The sequence below is a fragment of the Gambusia affinis genome, linkage group LG22 (assembly GCF_019740435.1).
Source record: "Gambusia affinis linkage group LG22, SWU_Gaff_1.0, whole genome shotgun sequence".
Taxonomy (NCBI): domain Eukaryota; kingdom Metazoa; phylum Chordata; class Actinopteri; order Cyprinodontiformes; family Poeciliidae; genus Gambusia; species Gambusia affinis.
This window is the reverse complement of record NC_057889.1, coordinates 20,811,593-20,838,108: the sequence shown is the minus strand read 5'-3', so window position 1 is coordinate 20,838,108 and position 26,516 is coordinate 20,811,593. Positions and strand designations below refer to the sequence as shown.

General features: G+C 41.1%; 1 protein-coding gene across 2 annotated transcripts in view; it reads right to left on the bottom strand.

Annotated features, from left to right (window-relative positions):
* cnih3 (cornichon family AMPA receptor auxiliary protein 3) overlaps window positions 1-26,516 on the bottom strand; it is a 56,140-nt gene that overhangs the window by 3,184 nt on the left and 26,440 nt on the right. Inside the window, exons 4-6 of one of the 2 annotated variants that reach the window (XM_044106833.1) lie at window positions 11,682-11,794; window positions 6,657-6,803; window positions 6,058-6,113 (exon numbers count right to left, since the gene is read on the bottom strand). In XM_044106833.1, coding sequence (XP_043962768.1) covers window positions 6,083-6,113; window positions 6,657-6,803; window positions 11,682-11,794 — 291 coding nt within the window. In that variant the 3' untranslated portion in view covers window positions 6,058-6,082. The remainder of the gene's footprint in view (window positions 1-6,057; window positions 6,114-6,656; window positions 6,804-11,681; window positions 11,795-26,516) is intronic. The other variant, XM_044106834.1, reaches the window with a different exon arrangement.

Here is a 26,516-nt window from a genome sequence, read left to right as displayed (position 1 = left end):
TTTGACCTGAATGAAATGTTCCAAGTTTACATTTTTAGGTTCTTACCATCACCTAAAAATGGAAGAGCAACTATCCTTCCTGGCAGGTTTCTCAGAGTATTTATTTATTTATTTATTTTTTAATCGCTGTGATTTCCAGAAAGCTTGTTTTGCAGAAAGCTTGCAAAATAAAAAGCAACAAGCCGATGAGCTTCATGTAATGCAATGAGCGTGTGCAAAAACAAGCCGTCAAACAGACATTTGCAGCAAAGTGGCAAAAAAAATGATTTCACCAGGCCCAGAGTCTGTAAACCACCCAGTGACACCGGCGACTCTGACCCAGAGACGGACGTTTGGCGCCCACTGGGTGTCCCCTACAAGACAGAGCGATAAAGTTCTGCGTGAAAACGGCCACGGCTCAAATCGCGCGTGGTGAATCTGCCGTTCGTCCCGCCGAGCGGCGACACGACGAGGATGGAGCGGCGCCTCGCTGGCAGGAGCTAAACGCTCGCTGTGTGGCCTCTGCCAGCTGCTTACCCCGACTGGCTGACGAACGTCCATAAACAGAAATAAACTGAACACAATTGAGGAGCGTGATCTTCCCCCAGAGATCACTGCAACCGGCAAACTTCATCCCCAGTTTTTCACCAGCTCCTTCTCTTTCACAGCCGGATGAAACTTTAGCTGAACATGGAGGAGAGCTCACAGTCTGGAGTCTTTTTCCATATTCAGACAGAAACATCCATTCTGTTTATGACCCCTGTTCTCACTCTGCATGTCAAACCTTTCTACACACACCACTGTCAAAATGTTGTGTTTTAAAATAAAAAATAAGATAATCACTTTGAAACCCTTTCATCCATAAAATGTCTGAGATTTGTCCTTTAAAATGAAACTAAAACCAGATAAATCTGTTAGAAGGATTAACATAAATATAAGTGTGCTCACTTAAAGGGGCAGTATTATGTAACACATCGTGTTATAATGTTTGAGAAATCCTTTCAATCCTTTAATCTCCATTGCAGCCGAAATGCCTGGGTGGACCTAGTCCCGCCCTCAAAGACGCAGCTCCTCCTCAGAGCTCCAGTTTCCAAGCTTTCATCTTATAGGCCAGCCCTCCCCCACAACTCCCCGACTCAGCTCCTTCAGACTAGTCAGCAGCAATTAGCAAACACCTGCTGGAGCTGCTCATCAGCTGAGCTCATTATATGAGCTACTGTCAGTAAAATGATGGTAAAAACGTTGTTAAAGGGCTAACAGAGAAGGTGGAGCTTCAGCTATTTTTAAAGCAACAAAAGCCCAATTTCAGGGAGTTAACTTGCAAAGTCAGATTTCTTTTAAATAATATTAAAAAATGTTAACAACTAAAGGTAACCTAGTTACTTGATTGTGCTATAAAACGAACTATGTGCCTGGAAACACATAATCCTGCCCCTTTAAAACTTTAATGAAGCACATTTTTAAAACATTTCAGTTTTCTGTTTTACTTAGTTGTAGTTTATCAGCATGAGTTTTTTGCAATACGAGGAATATTGGTATTGCCAATACAATACTAATATCGATTCAGATACTTTTAAAAAATGTCAGTATCACTGAATAATTTGGTGATTTGAGTTCAGTTAGTTGATTATGATTAAAAAAAAGTGCTAAAGATTTTAAGCCAATAAGTGTTTTTTCATGAAGTAAGTACAATAGAAAACTATCTAGCACCAAGCAACTGCTATCCTGTTGCAAATGTCTCCATTTTGTAGTCAAAAACAGTGAAGGATGAAGAAGCAGCATCCACTAATTCTAGCACTGCCTGCTAATCAGCATGTCTACGTAGAAATAGTTTCCTTTTCAAAGTTTGTGCTTCTGCTTCATTTATTTCTAGAAAACAAGTCTTTATGTGAGTTGATTCTTAAGAACTTCCACAAAGAAGAGTGTTGTTATCAGCATGACCCTTGTTCAGCTTAGTTGTGGTGAATTCACAGATGAGAAATAGACAGCTTTCGTTTGTTTCCAGCTAACTTGGGAACAATCAGGGGCTTTTTAAGCTGAAAATGATTTATTTCCAAATAAATCTTTACAAAAAGCCTCGTGGGGACAGAGAGAAGAAATCGGCAGCAAGATATGAAGCTTTTGAATTCTTTCTGAAAAACCAGATCTTTTTTTTTTTTTTTTACTTTCATTACAGCAGGATTTAGCTCTATTTTTGTAATTATTTGCATCTAAGCACCAAGTCCAAAAAAGAAGAAAAGCTTTAACACTAAATGACATCAGACAAATCCTCCCAATTTAGCTTCTCTGCATAAAGGTCAGGTCTGATGTGTGGCATGGTCTGCCTCCACGTATCAGCTTAGATCTCTTCCCCTCCACCACTGGCTGACGTGACACATTCAACTTTTCCGTTCACCCAGACGTTTTCACAGAAGGCCTTTCTTATAGTCTTAAGTTTCTTATCTTCTCAGAGGGAACATCCCTGTTAGCTAGGAGCTGCAACCCAAGCTGTGGAAACCAAATCCTTCCATTAAAAAAAAATAAATAAAAATTGGTCCCGAGTCCAAAAAACCGATATAAGACTGTAAGTAAGTCCGGAGTAAATGAGTGGGCCCAAGAAGAGAGTCGTCACTGACAGCTGAGCAAACTGCAGTATACACCAAACACAATCCAGAAGAAGCATTAGGTGCTAGGGGAATAGAAACTGATATCATGTTGGACTCTTGGAAAAATTCTACACTTTTTGTAACGCGGAGGCAAACAGGATGTACTGCGTGCACTGGATATATTTAGTTTGCATCTGAGTTTGGCTGCTGTTCATGTTTCACATTAGATTTTTGAACGTTCATTCAGTATGACATTGACAGAGTTTATTGTCATTCAATTGTAGATTTGGAAATGTACAGACTGAAAGAATGTATGTAGGTAAACTTGGTCTTATACAGTTGTGCTAGCATTTAGCCAAAGAGGTTTGGTCCTTGTACCTTTCATCTGTATTCTACCTAAACACAACTGCAAGTGTGTTTAGGTAGGATACATATGAAGCAGAGTAAGAAGCTCTGCTAAAATATGTAACTAATGGGAAAACGTAGTCTTGTTCTATGCTTTGCTTCGTCCATAAGGTCTGGACACTAGGCTATGGCAAAACAATCGCTTGCTATAGGTGTTGACTATGTTGAAGTTTGGGTAACCCAATTGCTAACACTTATTTGTGACATGTGTAATGTGCCACCTGTTACCCTGTAACATCTGCCTGCTGTGGTAAGTGAACCCAGGCTATCCTCGTGAATATGTGACATAACCCAGAAAACAGTCCTGATAGTTCATGCTGTGGCGGGATGGAAAGAAAAGAAACGGGTTAGAGGTCCAATGTTCATCCAGCAACATGCTCAGCAACAGAAAACCTGCGTTCATCTCATTGGGAGGGGGAAGAGCTGGTTACTGAAGCATCTCTGTGACAGGAAGGACAGGAGGAGAAAAACAGGGGTACAAGTCAGACTCCATGGGGTGTTCCGTTAGTCAGGCAGGGTTTGATTGTCATCCAGTGTGAGGAGGAGGTGCTGACGTAGAGGCTGGGCAGGCAGGAGCAAACCAGCAGGCGGGCTGCGTTTATTATCTTCATCTTAAAGTAGCAAAATTCTAAAGTCTATGTTTTGGTCCGGAAAGGACTTTGTAACACAAGCTCTCATGGTATGCAGGTCTGTGTTCAGAGTGTGATGGTGAGCAGGTAGAAGTCATCATGAAGGTGGGGAGGAGCTGAGGGGAGCAGGTGAGTTGGACTCTGGTTGCCACGGAGAAAGAAGGGTTGAGAAAACAAACACAAGCCCCACAGAGCAGGTTTCAGGCTGCTTCACTTCCAGTTTCATCACTTTCATCGATGTTTAAACCCGAGCACAGCAGCAGCCATCTTAAACTTACACCTGGGATTTAAGCTTTGGATGTTTAGAACAATCAACTCTGGTGTGACATTTTTTTTTTTTTTTTTTTTTGAGTTTGGAGTTTGGATCAGATGAGCTAAAATGCTTTTTTATTCTCAGACTTTTTAAAGAAATAATTCTTTGCGGTTTTTAGATTAGCTTTGATACATGATGTGGAGAAAGTAAATTAAATTTGAAGTCTCAGTTGACTCAGTAGCACATTTCTTTTCAATAAGTCACTTTATCACAACAACCTTTAATATAGGACATAATGTTTTACCAATCAAGATTTCAAACATAAACCATGTATTTCTCTTACACCTGATAGTCTGGTAGACTCGGTTCGATTGAGAAAACAAAGGTGTAACATTTGTTCCATTTTTAGCTGCTGTGGTTCACTTTCACACTGTAAAATGTAAAAAAAAACCCATTCACCTGTGGGGGCGCTGCACCAAGAACAAGTGAAGGAAATGACATGAAAACCTCAGAAGAAGACCCTGAGCACAACTTCCTCAATGTCTTCTGAAGTAAATAAAATGGAGTGGCGTCAGATTTTAGTGGTCGCAGGATTTTACTTTTGTCTTTGGCAAAATACCATGAGCCAGACTCGCACATTTGTTTTGGTTTTATGTACCCAGAATGCTCTGTGCTTATTGTCTGCTTCCTGTTTTTGGAGTGGTCTCCAGTTCCTTTGGCATTCGCGCACTTGAACCGCACCAGAGTTCACTTCCACCAAACACAGACCGAGGTTCGAAGGTGAACCGGAGTTTATAATTTCACAAACGAATTGGACTATCTAAGCAAACAAATTTGGGTTCAACTAAAGCATACTAATCAGGGCCGGTGTGAACGCACTCTTAATGTTTTCAGAGCGGCACCTGCAGTGTTCAACACAAACTTCCAGCAACAAAGTAAAAATGTGATCCTTCGATACCTAAACATGTATTTTTAGAATAACGAGGTAGTAGTGAAAAAAAAAGCCTGACTCAAGAAATCTATCGGTAAAAAAAAACAAAAAAAAAAAAAAAAAAAACACACCAGGTTCGGAACACTTTTTAAATTTTTAGAAAAGCGCAAGAAAGCAGGGCCAGCTGTGTTTGAAGCAGATGGAACTGAAAGTGAACGCACCATCGCCTCATGCTGCAGAATACCTGACTGATGCCGCCGCCACCGCCGCCTTGGTTGATCTCTAAAACAGTCCGACATGAGCCAGAGCCGGGCGGGACGATGGGGTGAGATGGAAGAAGCAAGATGAGTTCAGTTCAAGCTGAGCGCTGCATTGATAGCTGATGACACCCAGGGCCACGACACAAAAACCAGCCACACTGTGACTTCGCTTCACGCTGACGGTGTTGCCTCAGTGTTTGCACGTTAGCTGCGGAAATATCTAACATACTGCCACACGCGATCATTTAGCGTCCGCTAGCAGGATGGGGTGTTGTTATGTCCGTTTCAACAGAAGCTGCTCTATTGGCTGATGTCGGCGCTGGTATGGAAATGGATGTGAAACAAATGAGCTCAACATGTAAGCTTATTGAAGTCAGTTTCTCAGATTTCTGCCAGGAGGGAACATTTTAGCTTTCACCTTAACTCTATTTTCATTAACTTAATGAAATTTGATTAATATTAGATTTTAGAAGGTTTGAGTTACACAAACCGTAAAGCGGACACATGTTCTGACATTAAACTACAAGAAGTATTTCTCTGTTTTCAGTCAGTCGGCATTACCAAATAATTTCTATTTAACAAATGCCAGAATAATGAGAAGGAGAATTTTCTTCCTTTTAGCTTTTTTCAAAATTTGAAGCGTCTGTCCTTCATCAAGCTTCACACAATCGCTTTCTGGAAGTTTCCTTCACGCAGAATTGGCATACAGGCCATTTTGGTCGCACACCTCCTCTGGCATTTATTGAATATAAATCATTTTGGTAATCTGAACTGGATTTCCTGATTCTGTATGGAAATATTTGGTTTCAACTGTATACTTTTCGTTCTCTTTTGCTTATTTAATCATCAAGAAGAACCGCTTCAAATCATATCATCCAAAGAAAATTTACATACATTTCTGAAACCACAACCCTGACTTCAAGATAGTCAAAATTCCCTTCTGAATATGATTTCTCTCTAAAGCCTAAAATAAGCCCTACAGAATACATTGTTTAAGAAAAAGTAAGGATTGTACCTTTAAATGTTTCCACTGATAAGACCTAATAGAGGGATATTTCCAGGTTCCACACACTGCAGCACCCACATGACACGTGGGACAGGAATCCGGAGTGATTAATAACAGCATTGTTAGACATAGAGAGGAAAACTGTGCGTGTTATTATCATCACAGAACAACAGACAATTTCAGCAGAAACATTCAGAACAGTCAGCAGAACTTAGACCCTCTGTACACAAAACAGAATCATTCACATTTCAAGTAAGAGGGCTGCTGCTTTCCGTGGTGCTTGTCAATGAAGTAAAGAATCAAATTCTCTTGACATCACATGCATTAGCGATAGCTGGCCTACGAGAAAACATTCCTACCCTGGCTAAACGTCCGTCACACAGCGGAATCAGCATGTGATCGCTAGAGAAATGGTTACTTTATTCAGAGATTTGCACACACTTTGCTGTCAGAGCCGGAGAATCCGAGCAAACCTCTTTGTGAAGCAGCAAACCTTTTGTCTTCAGAGACCTACGCTACTCAACGAGCTCCCAAGCCCCCTCAGATCAGCATCAATAACGTACCTCAACATCTAAGAACCGCTCCGCTGGGTGAAGCCCGGTGCTTACCAGTAGAGATAGTAGAAGAAGGACAGGACGAAGAAGGACAGCTTGCACCACGCCTCCTTCTGGCAGAACTTGAGCGTGTCGCCGTTCATCACAGACGCCGGGTCGTAGATCAGCTCCTTAGTGTCCGTTGGGGAATGGAAGTACCTGCTGCAGAAGGCACAACACCACACCCCGGGTAGTTGACCCGTTCCAGAACACAAGGAATGGTGGTGGTGTGGGGGGTTGGATGGGAGAGGTGACAAAAAGGAAATGGGGAGGAAGACGGTGTGGGTGAATCTGGTGGGACGTCATCATGCAGAAGACCTGAGTGAAGCAAGGGTTGGTGGAAAGGGAGCTTTAAAAAGAAGAATCCCATGAAGAATAATCCTCCAGGTTTCAGTGATGGTTAAAGTAAGGAAGCACAATTAGTGCTGGGTGATCAATAACCGTATATGTTGTAATAGACATGTGATCAATATTAATAGAAAATTTATCTGATAGAATATATCAGATAAAATATATCTGAATTCTGATCTGGGAACGCACGGCATTCTGGGGAATATAGGCAAAGGAAAGGTCTTTAGCTCATTGAACCTGCTGCTGCCCACCTTAATGAGGTTGGTGGCACCAACTCACTCACTCACTCACTCTTTGGTTAGCTGGCAGCAACATGTTGACTGAGGCTACGTTCACACTGCAGGCCCTGTTGCTCAGTTCTGACTTTTGGGAATCAGATTTTTTTCAGAATTCCTAATTTGTACGACTTCTATTTGACCTTCTGTGTGAACTGCAAATAAGGATGTTACTGTGCAGTAGAGGGCGCAGTAGCATCCCAGGTGGTCTAGCTCAGTGTTTGTGGAAGTAAACATGGATGGTATCGGTGCAGCGGATACCTAAGTTTTACCTTGTGATAAAAATGGGGTGTTTCAAATTTCCTCTGAAATATTGCCACAATCTAGGTTTGTTTCTCTCTTTAGTGCAGTATTGTGTATTTTTTCTTGCATTACCTAAATGTCACAGTGCACATTATAATAGTTATCATCCAAAGTATCAATAAACCCTGCAGCTAGTCGCTGCTTTCTGATGTGACAGGCTCCATTTTATCTGCTTAAAATGAAATGAGATCCGTTTCTTGCAGAATGTTTTAAGACTCACTCACAGCATAATGATTGCTAAAACTAATCTCTCACTGAACTGACTGAGTACGACAAAGACAAGAGTTAGAAAAAAGGCCAATTCGTTAAATGGAATTTTAAGTTTCCAACAAGATAAACACATTTTGAAACAACATATGAGAAATTATTTTGTCCTTTTGTGATGTTTGAAAGTGTTCAGAGGCTTCTGAATCTAGGGGACTTTCAAAAAAAATAAATAAATAAAAAATTCTTCGTCTTCAGCACAGTGCCTCCCAATCTGTGTTTCTTAATAAAAATCCCTGTGTGTAATAACTAAACGCACTGTATCCTAGTGGGCTAGAATACAAATGCAGAATGCCACCAAAACACAAAACCTGGAGGGCAATATTGAGCCAGCGCATGTTCATCAGAGCTTTTACATTCCAATGAGACCGACTGTTTAAATTGTAGCAGAAAATGTGCCACGTGGGAAATTAGAGAAGAAGAAGGAATTGCTGCCGTTTCATATTGCTTGGGCGGGGCGGGGCTTCCAATTGCTGACAGACATTTACAACTTTGTTAGATTCAGAGTTATTTCATTTGATAGAACTGATTAAAATGAATAGTTACAATTGAATGCATCATTCTGTCAGTGCAGAAAAGCCTCACTGTTTTGATGGTAAAGTCCAAAAAATAAGCTCCCAGAAGAGGTACAGTGGTGAACAACAGTACAGGCTGAAAAATTAGGTAATATTAATAATAATCATTAAAATATGATTTAATGTAGCAAAAAGAAGACAGTGAATAACCTTCTCATTAGTGAAAATTCAAATGAAGTCTGGTGACAATTCTTTTAAATTTCTCAATAGTCAGACCGCTTCTTTTCACAAAGGTCTACTGACCAACTGGAAAGTCCTGAATGAAAGACAAAATAACCACAGTACACTGTGAGGCATGATGATTCTTTTCACATAAATCATGGACCAACTGGAAAGTCCTGAATGAAAGACAAAATAACCACAGTACACTGTGAGGCATGAAGGAAGATGATTCTTGAGCTACCCTGCGGGGTTTATTTTTCACATACAAGGAATCATGGATCAGTTGAAGCGGTCACGTTGCCTGATCCTGAAGAGCAAGTGACCCTGAAATGGATGTTTTAACAAAACACCCCAAACATACCAGTAAGTGGGAGTTTCTTGGTTCCAGCCCAACAACTGTATCATTATAGAGCAGCCAGGCCTCTCCGAACCTGGTCCTTAAGAGCTACCATCTCACAGGTTTAAGATGCAACCCTGCTCCCACACAGCTGAATTAAATGAATGATTCGCTACCAGGCCTCTGCCAAACTTGATTGCATGCTGATGAGGTAATTCAATCATTTGATTCAGCTGTGTTGGTGCAGGGATGAATCTAAAATCTGCAGGATGGTAGATCTTGAGGACCAGTGTCAGAGGCTCCTATCTAGCCATCCATTCCCTTTCTTATGCCTATCTGGGGTTGGGTTGCAGTAGCAGCAGCCCCTCAAGGAATCCCAAGTCCTTCCCAGGCCAGACAAGAAACATCGTCCCTCTAGAATGCCTTGGGTCGTCCTCTGCGTCTCCTCCAAGCAGGTTGTGCTTGGAACGTCAGCAGGCATCCTGACCAGATGCCCATCACCCTGTCTCTAAGGGAAAACCCAGACACCCTGTGGAGAAAACTTATTTTGGCCATTTGCATGTGTAATCTCGTTCTTTCGGTCATTACCCAAACCTCATTACCATAGATGATGGTAGGAACGTATCTCGACAGGTTAATTGAGAGCTCTGCCATTTGCCTCAGCTCTTCCTTCACCCTGGTAGATGGGTTCACTGCAGATGCCACACCAATCCACATATCAATCTCCTGCTCCATTTTTCCCTCATTTGAGAACGAGACCTCAAGATACTTAGACTCGTTCACTTGTGGCAGGACGTCTTCCTTGATCCGTAAAGGGCACTCTACTCTTTTTCAACTCAAGATCATGGCCTTTAGGGTCCTCTGGACTTCATAAATTGCTATGCCATTTCTTGCAGCCATGTCCCACAGGGGTTTGTGGAAAGGTCTGCCACCTCTATGAACTTGCAGACTACACTGGGAAGTTTCCTTGCAGAACTGTCAGACTGTTCTATGGAACAAAACCTTCCCAGAAACATTTGTAAAGTGCAGATGAACACAGTGATGGTATGCATATATGCATACACACACAGCCTCAACCAGCTACCCTCCTCTTGAGAGTTGCCTTGTCAATGTTCCATCTCACACACATCACTCACAAGCTTTCTCTTTCCCCGTCTTGCTGCCGTTGTTTGCCTCATATCATTCCCACCTCTGTCTCCGCCTTCCAGCCTCCATTTTTTTTTTCTTGTCCTCTCATCTCCCAGCTGCGGCATCTGTAGCCGGTGGGCATCTGGCACAGTTTGCAGTTAATGAGACAGCAAGATGCTTTCCTCTACTCCCGTCCTCTCCTCTAGTCTAAGCCTCAGCCAGCAGAGCACATGAGCTTAAATCAATCAGACTGCCAGGAGTCCAGGCCTAACCCGTTGACCGGAGAAGAGGAGAACAGATAAACAGGAAGCAGCAAAATATGAACAACTCCTAAAGGTGGTAGCTGCGTCGTTTGTTACACTGACATTCTCATTTTAAATGTCAGCCTATTCCAAGGCTTTAATTGTCCTAAGACATATTGCAGAGAGGCAGAAGACTTTACACACAGGGTTTGATACGTGACCTGCTGATAACCCTTGAACGTTGCAACCACAAACTTTTTTTTAATCAGAATGTTATGTGGAAGACCAACATCAAGTAAGGTTTAATTATGAAGTGGAAGGAAACTGCAAATTGCATGGAGACAGTATGTAGATACCAGTTTTTAAGTTTTGTCACAGATTTCCTGTTGGACTTTGATTGGGTCATCCTAACAGAAGAGTATTGTTTAATTTAAATCAAACAAAACAACAGCTTCATAGCTGTAGTCGTATTGAGAGGTTAGGAATAGCATACGGAAGCATATTGCTATAACGTTACAAGTGATACTTATCTTGCATAAACATGATGATATGATGTATAAATGTGATGGTTATCTTGTTTAATCGTGATCATTTCAAGTCCAGGCGGTGGTGGAAGTATGCTTTTTGTGCAGGTGTCCTACAGAAGCGTATTCAGCAAAAACCTATGAACTCCCGTTTTGATTGGAGAAGCTTTCATTCCGTAACAATTGCCTTTAGTCATTTCCTGAATCAGAAGCTGCAATCAGAAATTCAGCTTTGCTCCAGACGGTCAGTTAGGATGGCCGCCACAGCTAGAGGATCAGACTGCTGTTTCCTTCTGTGCAGTCCCGTTCTGTTTAGGATCTTGCTCAGAGTGCGCATGCTATTAATGGTTTCAACCGCAATGCAAAGTAGCATCGGTATCTCTCCATGTTTTAGACCAAGCATGAAGGAAAACTCGACCAATTCCTGTTAGCCACTGTACCAGCCTTCTTTATGCCTGAATGAAAAGCATTCTATCGCCACCTCCTGGACATTAAATTATCACGTTTAAACAAGATAAGTATCGCAGTATAATGTGGTAGTGCTCGAAATTTTTTTTGCTCCATGATAGCAATACATTCCATAGTAGCATGTTTGGATCTTTACCAAATTTGAGAAAAATCTCAAATTCTTTAGAATGATCCTAGCAAAGCCAACATCCATCCATCCATCCATCCATCCATCCATCCATCCATCTATTTTCTGTTCACCCTTGTCCCTTAGAGGGGTCTGGAGGGTTGCTGTTGCCAATCTCCAGCTACGTTCCGGGCGAGAGGCGGGGTTCACCCTGGACAGGTCGCCAGTCTGTCGCAGGCAAAGCCAACATGATAGAAGTAAATAAAAGTGAGTGTAAACACAGAACAAACAGATTCCATGGTTACCTCCAGGTGTTGTAGAAGAGGAGGGGGATGTTAAGGCCCACAGTCAGCCACTCCTGGGCACACAGGAACATTATGCAGAACAGTCCATGGATGGAGTACTCTGGCAGCACCAACTGGAAGGCAGGAGCAAAATACAGAAAGTGTTAGATCATTCTGGAGAGCAAGAAAATAACATTTTATTATTAGTACTCATGTCAGGTGCTTCTTTTTTCTTTTCCTTCTTCACACCAACACCAGCAGCCAGGTCATGATGTAGCAGCCGATGTTCAATTCACAGCTATCTCAGAAAACACTTGGTGTACACATTAACAGCTTAGTTTGATTAAACACTCAGAACAGACAGCGACTGGACCTGCTGCTGGACCGCAGGCTTTAACACATCGACTACAGTGAACCCAGCACATCACACTGTTGCAGGAACTCTTGTGAGGACAACAAAGGAACAAACATACCAGTAGGTGGCAGTTGCAGATTTGAGACCACCACCTTGTACTACACTTTGCTTTGTAAAGACGGTCAGGACTATTTGCTGCTGAGAAACAATGGCTTCCTGGAGGGCTGGACTCTGTTGATGTTATAAACTCTACCCAATCTGTAATGATTGATGTATGCAATGACCCACCTCGGTGCTATGAAGCTTACCAGAAATTACCTGCACTGTAAACAACCATCTTCTACTTGTTCATGTTAATTCAACATTTGGTAGTGTGGCCAACACAAACTGAACGGCATCCCTCACTTCCTCCGCTGCCGTTGGTAAAACTACAGGCAGACTACAATTCTAAAACAGAACAGAAAATTGCCATCATTGTTCACAACTTCTTCTTGTGTTCACTGATTGGCCCGGTATGAATTCTACCCGCGGGAACCCAAGTCAGTGGGAGAAAGCCCAGATTGTCTATGCAGCGAGGTTTTAATCCAGTGGATTTACACAGGAAAGCAATGACCAGGCTATACTTCTGCTAAACGTCCCTGCAGAATCAAAAACACATTTTAAATACATTTTACAAGTGAATATGCTTAGAGTATTGTTGGATGCATTCTTTGATACACCCATGTGAGAGTTTGGAGTATTGATTAAAGAGTGTACATTTTTATGTAGGTTTTAAAATGACATTCAATGTTGGAGGAAGTATTAATATTTTTCTTTTAAATCTCTTTTTTTTCTACTTGTCCTGTCTCTGTTTTTCTGTTAGGAAAACAGAGACAATCATTTCTTGATATATATATATATATATATATATATATATATATATATATATATTAGTGTGGTTTGGGTTCAGCCTTGCAAACCCCTGTGGACATCTTAAATGTCCATTGAATTCTTCCGCAACCTTTTTCACCAAAGCAGTTTATGTGATTCACGAAGAACACCACTTCAGTGCTCATTTATATTTAACAGCGCACTGGGCAACACATTGTGTTCGCCCGGCCTGGAACATCACAGAGTAAAGAGGCCGGGGTTCAGATGCATTATTCAGACGGCTACATGCTCACTAATAACACAAAACACGTTTTAAACTTAACGCCTCTTCAAGTGCAGGAGGGCAGAAAACCACAGCCTTGATGAAAACTAAACACGCCTGTCTGCCTTCACACGCACAGCCAGGGCTGAGAAAAAGGATTTTACCCCCCACAGAGTTCTGCTGCTTTTACTTGTTTTGTACTTCAGATCATCAACCCACTGACCACAATCAGGCTGGATTACCTGCAGAACCTGCCGGACAACAGGAAGTAGGCTAAGGAGCTGCGATTCCATTAACCATAAAATTGTGAACAATAAAATTGTAATGAAAAGAAGGCAATTAAAAAAAACAACTCCTGGTTTCTGTTAAAAACTAAATGCTGGCGTGAGGATGATTTTTTTTTTTTTGCCTGTATTGAAACTGGTTTATTGTGCAAAACTGCAATGGAAACTTTTCCCCATCACATGAGTCATATGATCAACAACCGACTGTTGCTGCTGGCACAAACCGTGAAGAAGAAGACCACAGGAAGTAGTTAAATCATGGGATATTTTTGAATGACTTATGTGAACATATTTATTCACAGGTGATTTTAATTGAGTTTCTAATTTAATGGAAACACCACGATTGTGAAACTGTGTTTTTTCAACATTAGCAGAATATTAACAGAGTTTCCATTTTTGAAATGGAAACAATGTTCTGCTACTGGTCCTCTGGAAAACTGTTCTTTGGATGCCAAACACTTTTTTGACCCTGACAAAGGCAGGAGACGCCACAGCGTCATACAAGCAGCACTTCCACAAACTGTCTCTCTCATTTAATTGTTTTAAAAGTACAGGTGATCACAGTGAGGATAGCAATCACCCTTTTGTTTAAATCCCTCTTTCATGGTGTGACAGCTACTCTGATGAAAGTAAAAAGCAGGCACAAAGAATGAAATGAAAGCTCTGAGGCTGACCTGAGCATGTGGTGGAAATAGTCTCTGGACAGAAAGAAACATGAACGGAAGAAGTGAGAGACAAAACATACTGGGGAAAACAGTGGGATAGCTTTCATTTAACTAGCATCTATACAGCCATAAGGGGTTTCATGGGATCGTGGAAGAACCTAAAGCATCATCCCAACAGTTATTGTCCTCATGGAGAACCTCTCTCCTGATGGTCTAGTTGAAGAAGCCAAAGGTGTTTTCACACCTGATCGTAGACTATCAGGTGATATCATCAGCATAGCAGTAGAGGTGTGTCCCATTTTATCTGATTATTTTATCAATTGTATCCATTTATATGTATACTAAACAGAATTTGCCACTGAATTGTTCCAAGCACAGAGCCCGGTGGTACTCCACAAGATTGATCATTGACATGAACAAACTTTAATCTGAGAGACAAATAAGATTCCTTGACCAGTGATGGTTCAGTGCTATGATGACCTTTTACTAAGCTAGTTTAGGTTAAAAAAAAAAAACGAAGTATGTTACACACCAAAAACTATAATATAAAGATATTTGGACAATCTTTAAAGAATCAGTCGACATCACAAGGTGCAGTGAGTGAAAATCTTCAGTCACTGTCAGCGCTGCAATAAAAACAGCAGATCTGTGGCTGAAGCATAGAAACTAACTGCTCTGAACGCAGTTTGTTAGCAGCTCCACACATTCAGCATGAAACCCCAGCTCATAAAGAGGAATATATTAACGACCGCAGGCCTTCTCTATTCATATTCAAATGCTTCCCGTTTGGTTTTATTGGGGAAAACGAGATCAAATGTCAGACTTCTCTGAGCCTGCCATCTTTTGTGATGAAACATTCCTGCAACATAACAATAAACCTGTAGAGGAACTGCATCGCTGAGGACGACAGCTTCCATTCCACCCAGTTAAATGTGAAATACTATTTTAACTTTTTATTTATTCAGAGGGGGAAAAAAAAAAACCTAAGCCATCCTGGTCCTATGTGAAAACGGAACTCCTCGACCAAATCTAGTAATGGTGTGGGATGTGTGATACCCATGGCCGCAAAAAACACCCTCAAGCATTTATCTTGCCACTCCATGGCCTGCACTGGATAGTTTATCTTCTTTACACAGAAGATTCTAAATATGAGAGAATTCCAGTTTTAAAATGGCTAAACTTAGAAAATATTAGCTGTCCTGATAGTGACTGATGACTGATGGTCTGTACAACTGGCTGGCCAGGAAATTAAAGGGAAACACAGGGAACTGCATCATCATCATCATCATTATTTGCTGTAAACACAAACTTGGACGTGTTACAGTACGGCGTGCCATGACTGAACAGATCATTGGACTTCAGCCAGGGGTAGTTCCTTCACAAGGACCGAAAATAGAACAAGACTACTAATGTGTTTTAATGGAGGATGTCCAGCATACATTATGTGAAACGCTTTAGATCAGCCCCTGCTGAGTTTATTTTAATGCCTTAGTTTGTTCCATAACTTGGCTTTATATGCGTCATGATGAATGACGGTCAGATGGACCAGGTATGGTATCAGATGATGGTATCAGAGGAGCCAGGGTTGAAAACTCTATATAAGCTTTATGAAAGCAAAAAAGCTCCATCACAAATATTACCAGTAAAGATTATTGTAGACAAGTAAATGTTGTTGTTTTCAGAGTTTATTAATGTCTTCATGATATATTACAACAGATTAGTCATCATCGGTTCATTTACATTCCACTGGGATTAGTTCCATGGGGATTGGGAAGCATTAAAACAAAACTGTTTCCCAACTTTACAATGATTGGTTAAAAGTAGAGACAGACTTCCTGTTTCTCTTCCTCCTCCTTGTGGTCCTACTGCCATCTGCAATGCCAAGACCCACCTCCTGCCTCTGATTGGTTGTTTCTGACAGAGCGGGGTATTTCTGCAGATGGCAGTAGAACCACAAGGTGAAGGCTGAGGAGCTTAAATTTTTCACAGATTATGTCTCATATTATACTGTCAGGACAGAGTGACATTTTTACCAAATATGTATAAACCACATTTTAAAAAAATATTATCTACTGCAGCTTTTAACCCGTAGTAGTCGGTTTCAAAGGGAATCATTACTGATTCCTCATTTCAGTCAGTCTGGACTTCTGACATCTTTCTCCGTTCAGAGAAAATCCTCTGTGCTTGTTGTCTTCCACCGGCTCTTTCTCATTTTTCCCCTCTCGTTACCCCTGCGCTGAGGCAAACAGCTCCCAGAACCTCTGACTGCATATCACCATCCAACATGGTAAACGAGAGCTCCCGCCCACGCTCCTTTCAGAGCCCAAGTGGAACCTGACAGTTCTGCCACGGCTCGCCTCAACCTCTTCAGGTCCAATTAGTGAGGCCACCCACCACGGACCCAGAGAAGGAGAGGAAGATCTGTCCTCAACGCCACTTTTTCAGCCTGCTCCGCTCAGAGGGTCGTAGTGTTGAGAAGGCGGAGTCACAGAGCAGCACTCCGGGGCTAACAAGGGACACGCACCAACAGGGGGATGAAGAGGATGAGGAGAAGACGCGGCCGAGCAGACCCACCACTCGCCGTCCACATCCCTCACACTAATCCCTGCTCCATCTACGACCAGAAGGTGCAGCAAAAATATTTAATCACTGGCTGCCATACTTCGGTTTGACCTGCCGGTGTTCCTCTGTGAATGGCCTGTCGCATTGAGCAATAAATGAATTAATACATCACACAATGAATTCAAACAAGCTCAATAATTTCCATTTCAATGATTTATTCTTTTCTCTTTTCTCTCTCTTTCTATTAAAACCTGGATGATAAAAGTCTTCAGTCTGGTGCTTTGGTCTCAATCAGCCATTTTTTTTTTTTTTTGAAGGACAATTTTATTTATAGAGACTTCATGATTCATTCTAATAGTTGTTTCTGTTGCTTTGTTTATTTTGAATATTTCAGTGTTAAATGTTCATTAGAATTTAAAGTGTGTAGATATTTGACAATGTGTTCTTGCATTATGATTACATTACTTGAAAATGGTCTCAAAACAACAATAAACTTCTGGGACAATTAATTGTCCAGTAAAATTTGCCCCATGACAGGTCTATATGAATGTTTCCTATATATGCTGCCATATAAAATAAAAATGTTGAAATTAAGCACAGTTTGAGATAAATGTCCTGTTGTGTCTAAGAAATATGTGTATCACCTACAATGTCATAATTTAGAAGTAAAAAACAATACATAATTTCACACACAGTTAAGTGTGTGAAATTTGGGCCTTCGTACTCGAGCGTACTGATTACCTAAAATTCTCTTGTGACAAATTTTTTTATTTCATACAATCCTAATAAGAACTAACAAGTTTGATTAACTATTTGGGCGCCTAGCTCTGTTTCTTCTCCATCTGGGAAGCCTTAACTCACCCCTCAGTGTGGGACGGAGAACGGCAGTCACATGTCAGTGAACCGCTGCCCGGAGCCAGCACAGCATCCGACTGCAGGCGGAGGAGCAGCAGGAGGCTGCGGTGGCTTTAGCTGTAATCAGGAATCCATTCAATAAGCTTTGTTTATTATGTTCCAAAAGCACAATTTTGATCGGTGTAATAATTTGTGCAGCAATCAAAAATGAGCACGTACCCAATCATCCTTTCCTTGCCGTTGTTCGAGAAAAAAAAAAAAAAAGTCTGACTCAACTTATTGGACCACCTCTCTGCTCCGCTGCTGATAAAGAAGTCTGGGATGAGGTCTTGTTTTTTGTTCTTAGAATTCTGCATAATTCACCATGTCAATATTTGAGTGAATATCTAAACCCAGTTGCTGTTGAGCGTTTTCGCTTACGTGTCTATCACGTCCCTGTGACAACTTTTCGTTGACTGTTATCATGTTGATGTCAACTTTGAAACAACATGAACTCGTATAATCCTTATTCTCAACCTCATCAGCCCGGTGTCGCATGAAAACCAGTTCGAAGTGAACACTGTTTCCACCGGGTAGTTTAATATGCGACACCGACTACGTGGTCATAAAAATCTATTCTTGCGCGGACATGTCCGGCGGACGTCCACTTTGAGTCGTGGACTGAAGTGGCCAGAATATCTTGGGGCCTTTAGGTGCCACTTATTCTGACAGAGGAGTCAAAATGAAAAACATGTTGCTCAAGAACCATAGAAGGCTTTCATACAGCTTAAAACAAATTCTGGAAATAGGTTCAGCCTTTATTCCTCAACTTTTTAAAGGATTTTTTCAGCTCTAGAGCCTCCATTAAACAAAAACGAGAGAGGGAGAAGACATACAGTAAAGGTCAACAAGGTTTGCGCCCAAGGTTCAGTTTTATTCCCCATCAAAACAATAAAAATAAAAAACCTTGTGAGGATTGACACTCATGCAGCTGTTTCTTACTGATTCTGCTGCATGTTCGTGTGACCGACAGCATCCGGTTTAGGATTTTCAAAATAAAAGCTCCTCCACACTCAATACATAGGACAGCCATATTTAATTATTTCTTGCGCGGCCCGGTACCAATTGGTCCACGGACCGGTACCGGCCCGCGGCCCGGAGGTTGGGGACCACTGGTCTAAACTACACACATATGGCCTATTTATACATATAAAAAATAAGAAAAATCATGACAGTCATAACCTATTGTAACAAAGAATGGTTACAAGAGTGTTCAGAAATATTTAGATACATAAAGATTCAATATTACATCGCCTTTTGAGGGGGTTATAGAGAGGAAGATTTCAACTGTGGGAATGACAGTGATGTAGGGGACAAACATTTCAGGTTCTTTCAGGTCTAGAAGATCTAGAATATCTGTGTGAGAACAGCAAGGCATATAGAATAAACAGGCAAACCATTGACGCCTAGCATAGCGCTGTCTATGCACTATGCTAACGGCAACAATTGTTGCCATGCTTACAGTCACTCCTCCTATGATCAAAAGATGAATGAAGGGATACAATTTTCTTTATATATCAGTAGAAGACACTTGAAAGAACATATGTTCAAAATATATTTATATTTATTTATTTAAACATTTTTGCTGACATCCTATTGTAGAGGTTTGTGACAGACATTTACTTCCAGCATTACAGGCAGGAAATAAAGAGGTCTGGTCGTGTGACCTTTCACACTAGAAACAAGAAATTGATATTGCTTAGAGTAGACGGACTATTATTTTATTTTAAGACTTCAATTAGCTGCCAAAACTCAAAACAATTTTTCTAGAGCTTCCAGAAGTTAGAAAAAGTGTCTGGCAACAATTGTTGCCAGTGGGATTAAATGGGTTAAGTGGACTTAATTGTGAAATGTCAAGTTGGGCGTAACATGGTCAATGGATACGCAGGTGGGGATGAAGGATTTCAAATTTGTCATTTTTCGCTGCTTGAGGATAAAGGAAGTTCCATTTTAACTCCTGGCTGGACATCTTGTTCCCTCTGCTGGAATTCATCTTTCATCTGGATGTCACTTTGACAAGCACTGTCAGGCCTTAGGGGCGCACACGCGTCTCCATGGCAGCAGCATTTCCTCCCACATTGCAAAAAAACAAAAATAAAAACAAGAACACTGCTCAGTTTACCCTCAGGACTCATAGGATCAGATGGCAGTCAGTGGCCCAGTGAAAGTTTAAACCATCCGAATAAGGAAGGACGGGGGACGAGCGTGGAGCCGCCAGCCTGGCACTAAAGCCTGGCTGACACGGCAGCAGGCATGGAGCTGAAAGGCACAGATGCACAGCAGCTTCCTGGCCAAGCAGGAAACATATGCTGCTCTCCTCCTATCCAGTCTGCCACACTCAGCCACCTCTCCTACGCCACGCTTTCCCTGCCTCATCGTTCAGTTTGGATGAAGCTCTAGCTGCTCACTTCCTTTTCTGCACGGCATCAAAACAAACAAACCAAAAAAAAAACAACAACCTACAAAGATGATCGGCTCGATCCACTCAGTACGTCTGTAATTTAACCAATTTGCTCTCCAGACACGACAGAATTTAAATGATTTATATGTGCCAGAGGTCCAGGGTTTGGTTTGATGTTTCCACAGATGTCCAGTGAAACACATGAAAGTTTGCCACTTTCATGTGATTCAATTAAAAGCTGGCCAAGTGAAAATGAATTCAACTGAAGAGTCAGAACTCAAAGAATTGTTAGAACCAAACGAAAGACTTCAAAGCTTGGATACAGAGAGGATGGAGCTCTTCATCCTGTCCAGTTGAGATCACAGTTCAGAGAAATGCACACGAAGCTGCAGCCATATGAAAAGAATCCATAAGAATATTCTTTGTATTTACATTTTTTGCTCTACATGAGATATGGTGGCACTGACGTGCAAACCACTTCAACTAATCACAAAACACATCTGCAAATTAAAAACGCACAACAATATTAACAACACAGAAGAGGAAGGTTCCCTTGGGAAACCTAAGGCATCGTTGACTGGAAGATTTTACTTTTATCTTTAGAACTGGAAACTTTTCTGGGATTTGCTCTGTCTTTGTTTGGGCAAACAAAATGCTGGAGCTGTTTTTCTGATTATCCAAAGTGTGAAAAAGAACAAAGCTGCCGTTCGTAGCATGTCCCAACTCACAGTGTTCTTGGATAGCGGTGGCTACGTTTGCATCGCAGCTAACATTCATTTTCTGAACAAACACAACAAATAAATTCCGGTTCTAAAGTCGAACATGAATCAGTGATTGGACAAAGTAGTGTTTTTTTTTTTATTTGTTGTTGAATATGTTGTGTTTTTGAATCTATACTTCCATTTACTGATTTGTTTAAGAGCTTTGTACTTCAGGGACTAAAGAGCCAAATCCTAAGACACAAGCAAACCAAAACATGGATAGAGGAACGCAACAGGATGATGCAAAGGGATACAGAATAATAAAGGATATAACATAAATAGAAATGCTAAAAACAATGTCAGGCACCCGGATAATAATAAATAATAAATAAAACAGGACCATGAATAAACAGAACATGTTGGAACAGATAAAACCACCAAACACCCAGAAATGATGACAGGCTGAGTGAGAGACTACTAGTTAGATTTGATGGACTCCAGATAACAAGACTGAGGTTTGAAATAGAGTCAGAAGTTGCTTCACTGCTTAAAACCATAAACATTAACTTTATTACTAGTATTTTAACTATTTCAAATAAAAACATAACCTTCTAAGATGTAACTAGGTTCATTCAGAAACAAGTTACTAAGCTACAGAAAGCATGTTCCACATGACATTTGACCCACTGTAAGGTCCGTTCAGTAGTTCTGAGCAGCTGCCCTCACAGCCACAGGGCAGAAATCACAGGCTGGAAAGTTGACGAGTCTTTTTTTTCCTCCAAGTTGATGAAATTCATCGAAATCGGTGCAGACGGTTGCAGTAAGCCGTCCTCCACCCAGCCGGAGACAGAGTATGCTCAACGGGAATCAATATGGAGAAAATAAATAGCCTCTTTATTCCAAATATTGCTGCTCATTTGAAAATTTCACGTTGAAACAGCGGCTTTCTCTGTATTGCTTCTGATTTGACAAATTCAAACTTTTGTCAAATGTTTATTTTGTAGATGTCTTCAGTGATTTACACTAGGTTGTTTTTTTGTTGTTGTTGTTGTTTTTTACATTAATAACCAATAGAAGAAGCCTGTTCAGGAACAGAAATGATTTTTCAAATGGCAAAATTATTTGTTTCAGAACATAACAGTCTGGCAGCGGAGGCTCCCTGCCCAGAGTGCTGCTGTCAGAGGAGGTATGACGAAATGCTATAATGATCACCATGAACAGGGTTTTTCAACCATAATGCCGACAAACAATGCTTTTTGATATTGTGTTAAAAATGTATATTTCAACACATACCAACCTCCTCTGCTCCCCCTCCAGGCAAAAGATATACTGATAGTTGATATCGGCACACATTTAATTACTGGACCGATACCGATCTGTTAAAAACTGACTCAGCCGATGCTAATGTTAGAGCTGATGAACATCCTTTTTTTTTGTTGACCATGTTTGGGTCAAAATGAACTTAAGGACAAGTCCATCTGTGAAACAACAATGACTGTGAAATTCTTCGTTTGATAATAATTGTAAAGCCACACCACGCTTGTGGTGCTGGATGAAAAGTTCTGTTGCATTCTCAGGATTTCCTTCTCTCAGCTCAGTGCTGCGGCTCTTACGCTAAAACATAATGATTACTGGGATCCACTGCTGAAAAGAGTCTGTGAAAACTCTCCTGGGATGTGCAAATTACTGTAATTAAGTGGAGCCCTGAGGAACATCGTGACAAACGACCCAGATATTGTAGCTTGTGATTTTAAACGACTAAGAAGACAATGCTGGTTAATTTTCCTAAGCACCTGCTCCAAGCCTGGAGTGGCTAAACCTCCATCTAAGAATATCTTTGTCCTGAACTAAACCACCAGCTCTCACGGTGCCATTATCTACTGTGAATATGGCTTTAATAATCATCATTGAGAGAGAGAACATTCACAATAAATCATAATTTATCTGTATAATAATAGTGTTGCTCTCTTGGCTCTTGGTTCTTTTTTTTGTGTGTGTAAGCTTTGGAAGAAACTCTTGTGCTGAAGAACAAACAATCTAGTTTTGACGTACTGTAACGGAAGCACTCATTTTCTTTCCCCATAATTTGAATTTAAATGTGCAACAAAGGGCAGTTATGTCTCTGATTCAGAAAAGTCCTACAGAGAATTGGAGTCGCTGTGATTAGCAGTGCAAGTCTATTACGACGCGTTGTACAAATACATACATGCAGTTAATGCTATTAGACAACAGAGGAATGTGTGAGTGAATGGATGTTCTACAGAATTTTGTGTATTTAATAATAAAACTATCACCAGGTGAGTAGACGAACAGTTTATGACAGATACTTTCTCTGTTATCCAAGCAGCAGCCATGTTGGACTTTGGTTGGGCGACAACGAGAGGCCTCAGACTTCCCAACCAGGCTGCATTCCCTGAACGTTCACAGCACATTTGCATTATTGCACAAGTTATCTGCGCTCAGAAAGGTGAAAGACGGAGTGCCACCTGGAGACGGATGTGACCTGCATGCCGGACACACACTCTGACCGTGAGTCAGCCGGAGATGAAAGGAGAGCTGGAGAGGAGGAGGGATGAAGAGGAGCTTTGTGCTGAAGCTTCAAATAGAGTCAGAGCCACAAAAGGAACCTGACATTTGTGCGTTTTCACATCAGACTGCGTGGAGCTGGAACACGGAGGAAACTTCACCCCAACGGTGATACGAGCAGGAACGAAGGGAAGGGAGGATGAGGAAACGTGAATGCTGCTTTCGCCAACATGACGGGGACAAAATGAGAAAAAAATAATAATCTGATCATTAATACAGCTTAATCTTTTTTTTTCCTTGAAAAATAACTACACCTCAAGCACATGCTAGAATAGAGATAATTTACCCTTGTGGTATTTGATTGGAAAAGTTTAAGCCAGGTCAAAGTTCAGAAGCTATGCTGACTCCTAAACATGTAATAGCACTGATGGAAAAATTTAGCCCACTTTTGTTTTTTAGTTCACTCAGGTTTAGAGATATTTGCTGACCTATTACTCTCTAAAAGGTCCCATAGGAACTCGGTAATCCTAGCATCTGGGTTTTGACTGGACCATTAAACAAACCTAAAGATTGTTGGAGCGTTACGTCTTTAGCCATTCTGTAGTAGCGTCATTCATATAATCCAGCGTTTGAATGGTATTCATGTCATGGTTCTTGGGATTCCTGGGCTTTATTTCTGTACATGGAAGCAATGACTGACTAGAACCTGACTAAAGAGAGAAAAAAACTTACCATGTGTTTCTTTTAGCTTGAACAGCAACCATTTCTCATAAGCTTACTCCACCCTCTTTACATCAAAGGCAGCAATAGCCTCCACAGGCTTAAAGCATTTCTTCAACCTAAAGGACTTTGGGTGCGATCACACCATTCCTGCTTACTCCACATTAATTAATCTCAAGTTTGTTAGCCCAGAAGTCTGTTTCTTTAATGGGAGATGTCTGTTGAAGCAAACCTTTGTTCGGTTGACGTAAACTCCGGTGCAGTTTGAATGCATATGTGAATGCCAAGTGGATTGGAAACCGCTCCAAAAGCAACAAGCGCACCACAGCACAGAACATTCTGGATAAGTACAAGCAAAACAAACATATGAGTTTGCACGTTTATAGTAAAGAAATCATACAACTGCTAAGTTGTCTTCAGAAGTTTTTGTGTAATTTCCTTCAGTGGTTCTTGGTGCAGCGCCACCACAGGCGAGGAGCTGAAAATGTTTTTCAAAGTGTGAGGTTGGTTTGACAGTTTGAGAGAGACATTCGGCAAAGGCCAAAAAATCTGGGACTTGAACCTGTGATGGCCGCCAGGTGTGAAAACAAACTTAACATGAGATTCATTTGTGTTTCAACATATATTGCCAATTAGTTTGAACATATTTTGTTGATAAAAATCAGAATTTGAAAACATCGATTTCTATTTACTCTCATATTTGGTTATAAAACTTCAAAATACAAAATTATTATTGAATTATAAAAATTCAAAGATGTTTGCTGTACACTACTGGCTGTTAAATGTTTGGTTTATTTCCACAGTCACAACATATGGAGTATGGATGAACGCATAAAAGCAGCATCTGGAATGACAGATGGTTGGATGGAGGCACAGCATCACAGACTAAGATCTGTACTTTTTATTAAAAAAAAAACAGCTATCTGACTTCTGTAGCTCTACTGGAGTTCCTTCATGAAGGATGGTGTTGTCAGGAAATATACACAAGCGAAAGCAGCCAGGTGCAGACACGCTGTGTGTGCTCATCGGGACTCATTTCCACTCATGTGTGAGGACACCGTGTGTGCGACGCGTCACGTGTGTTACAGTCAACAAACAGTGTCCTCAAACCGTCTCTACACACTTCCTGATTCAGACCAAGACACTGACCAAAAGCCAACAACTGTAACTAACTGGATGGACTCCAGTCATGCATAGACATTAGCTGCTACAGCTCATTTCGGGAAAGTTCGAGACAATTGTTGATTAAACAAAAACAAATCATTTACATTTGTCCTAATTTTACCCGAGTACATTGTGATGCAGTGGATGTCAGAGGGAGCAGGGAAGCTGGTCAGCTGCTAGCAGGATGGACTGATATAATACATAATAATCCTGAATTTCATATTCTGGAAGGAAAATAATCCTAAACATACACTCACAGCTCAAATAAAATGCTTCAGCTAAGTGGTTCTCTCCATTCAGTGTAACTGTGTGTTGTATTGTTATCAAGAATTAAAATATTCTTATTCCACATTGAAAAACATAAACAAAAATTTGGATTTCTAAATGGGAGAGACACAGGTTTGTTACCAACCCTATCCCAAGGATCCAATATGGCCGCCGTGTGATTAAAACGTTTATAGCTTCTGGTACAAACTGTTAGCTTTGTACGTCTGGTTTGTGAATCGGCCTAATGTACAACATATATTGCCGTAGATGCATTGCTAATAGCTGAGAATACTAATAATTGTTAGCATGCTAATCAACTACAACAGTAAGGTAAGCTTACTGGCCAGTAGCAGAATTTGTTCACTTCCTGTCCGGTGGAGGCGCTGCTCCAAGAACAACGTTCTGGTCTGCACTTTAGAGTTCAATTACACACACCTCAACCACACCTCTCCAAACGAATCGGACTTTACAGGCAAATGAACTAGAGCTGCATTAAAGTAGACTAAACGGGGTCGATGTGAATGCATCCTTCGTTTACTGGCATCACTTTCCATGATAAGTGTGTTTTACAGCAAAATTATCGCACCGAGTCTGACATAGAACACTTTTAATGCTGTGGAGAAATGCTAAGTGGAGATTTTCAGCATTACTGAACAGACACACTTTTCTACATCTGTCCAGAAGACACCAGGTCAACCTGAACTCCTCTGTATGCTTGAATCACAGAGGAGTTCAGCTACACAGCATACAAGCCGCTTCAGCTCTCCAAAGATATTTTTAAGAATTGAACATCCCCAATGAATGTCCTAAACTCTCATTGTGTGCACCATGGCAAAAAAAAAAAAAAAAAAGTGTCAAAATTTGGCTTTTTCTTGTCGTTCCTGCAGAACAACATTAATATTAATTTCCTGCTGAGCAAAACAGTGGTTTCTATTTTCTCTGCAAAGGAGAGGTACCCCTCCCCCATCTCTTGTTCTTTTTCACCATCCTCCTCTGCTGCCCCTGGTTCTCTCTCTTCATTTCATCTCTCTCTCTTCTCCTTATCTCTCACCTCCTCCCCAATCCTTTTCTACCATGCAGGTCTTCTTCTCCTGGTAGCAGCGAGCTGGATGAAGGCAGCGCTGTACTTTGCATATAAGCTCATTACAGTGAGTGACGGGAAACTTACAGTGTTTCTGCATGAAG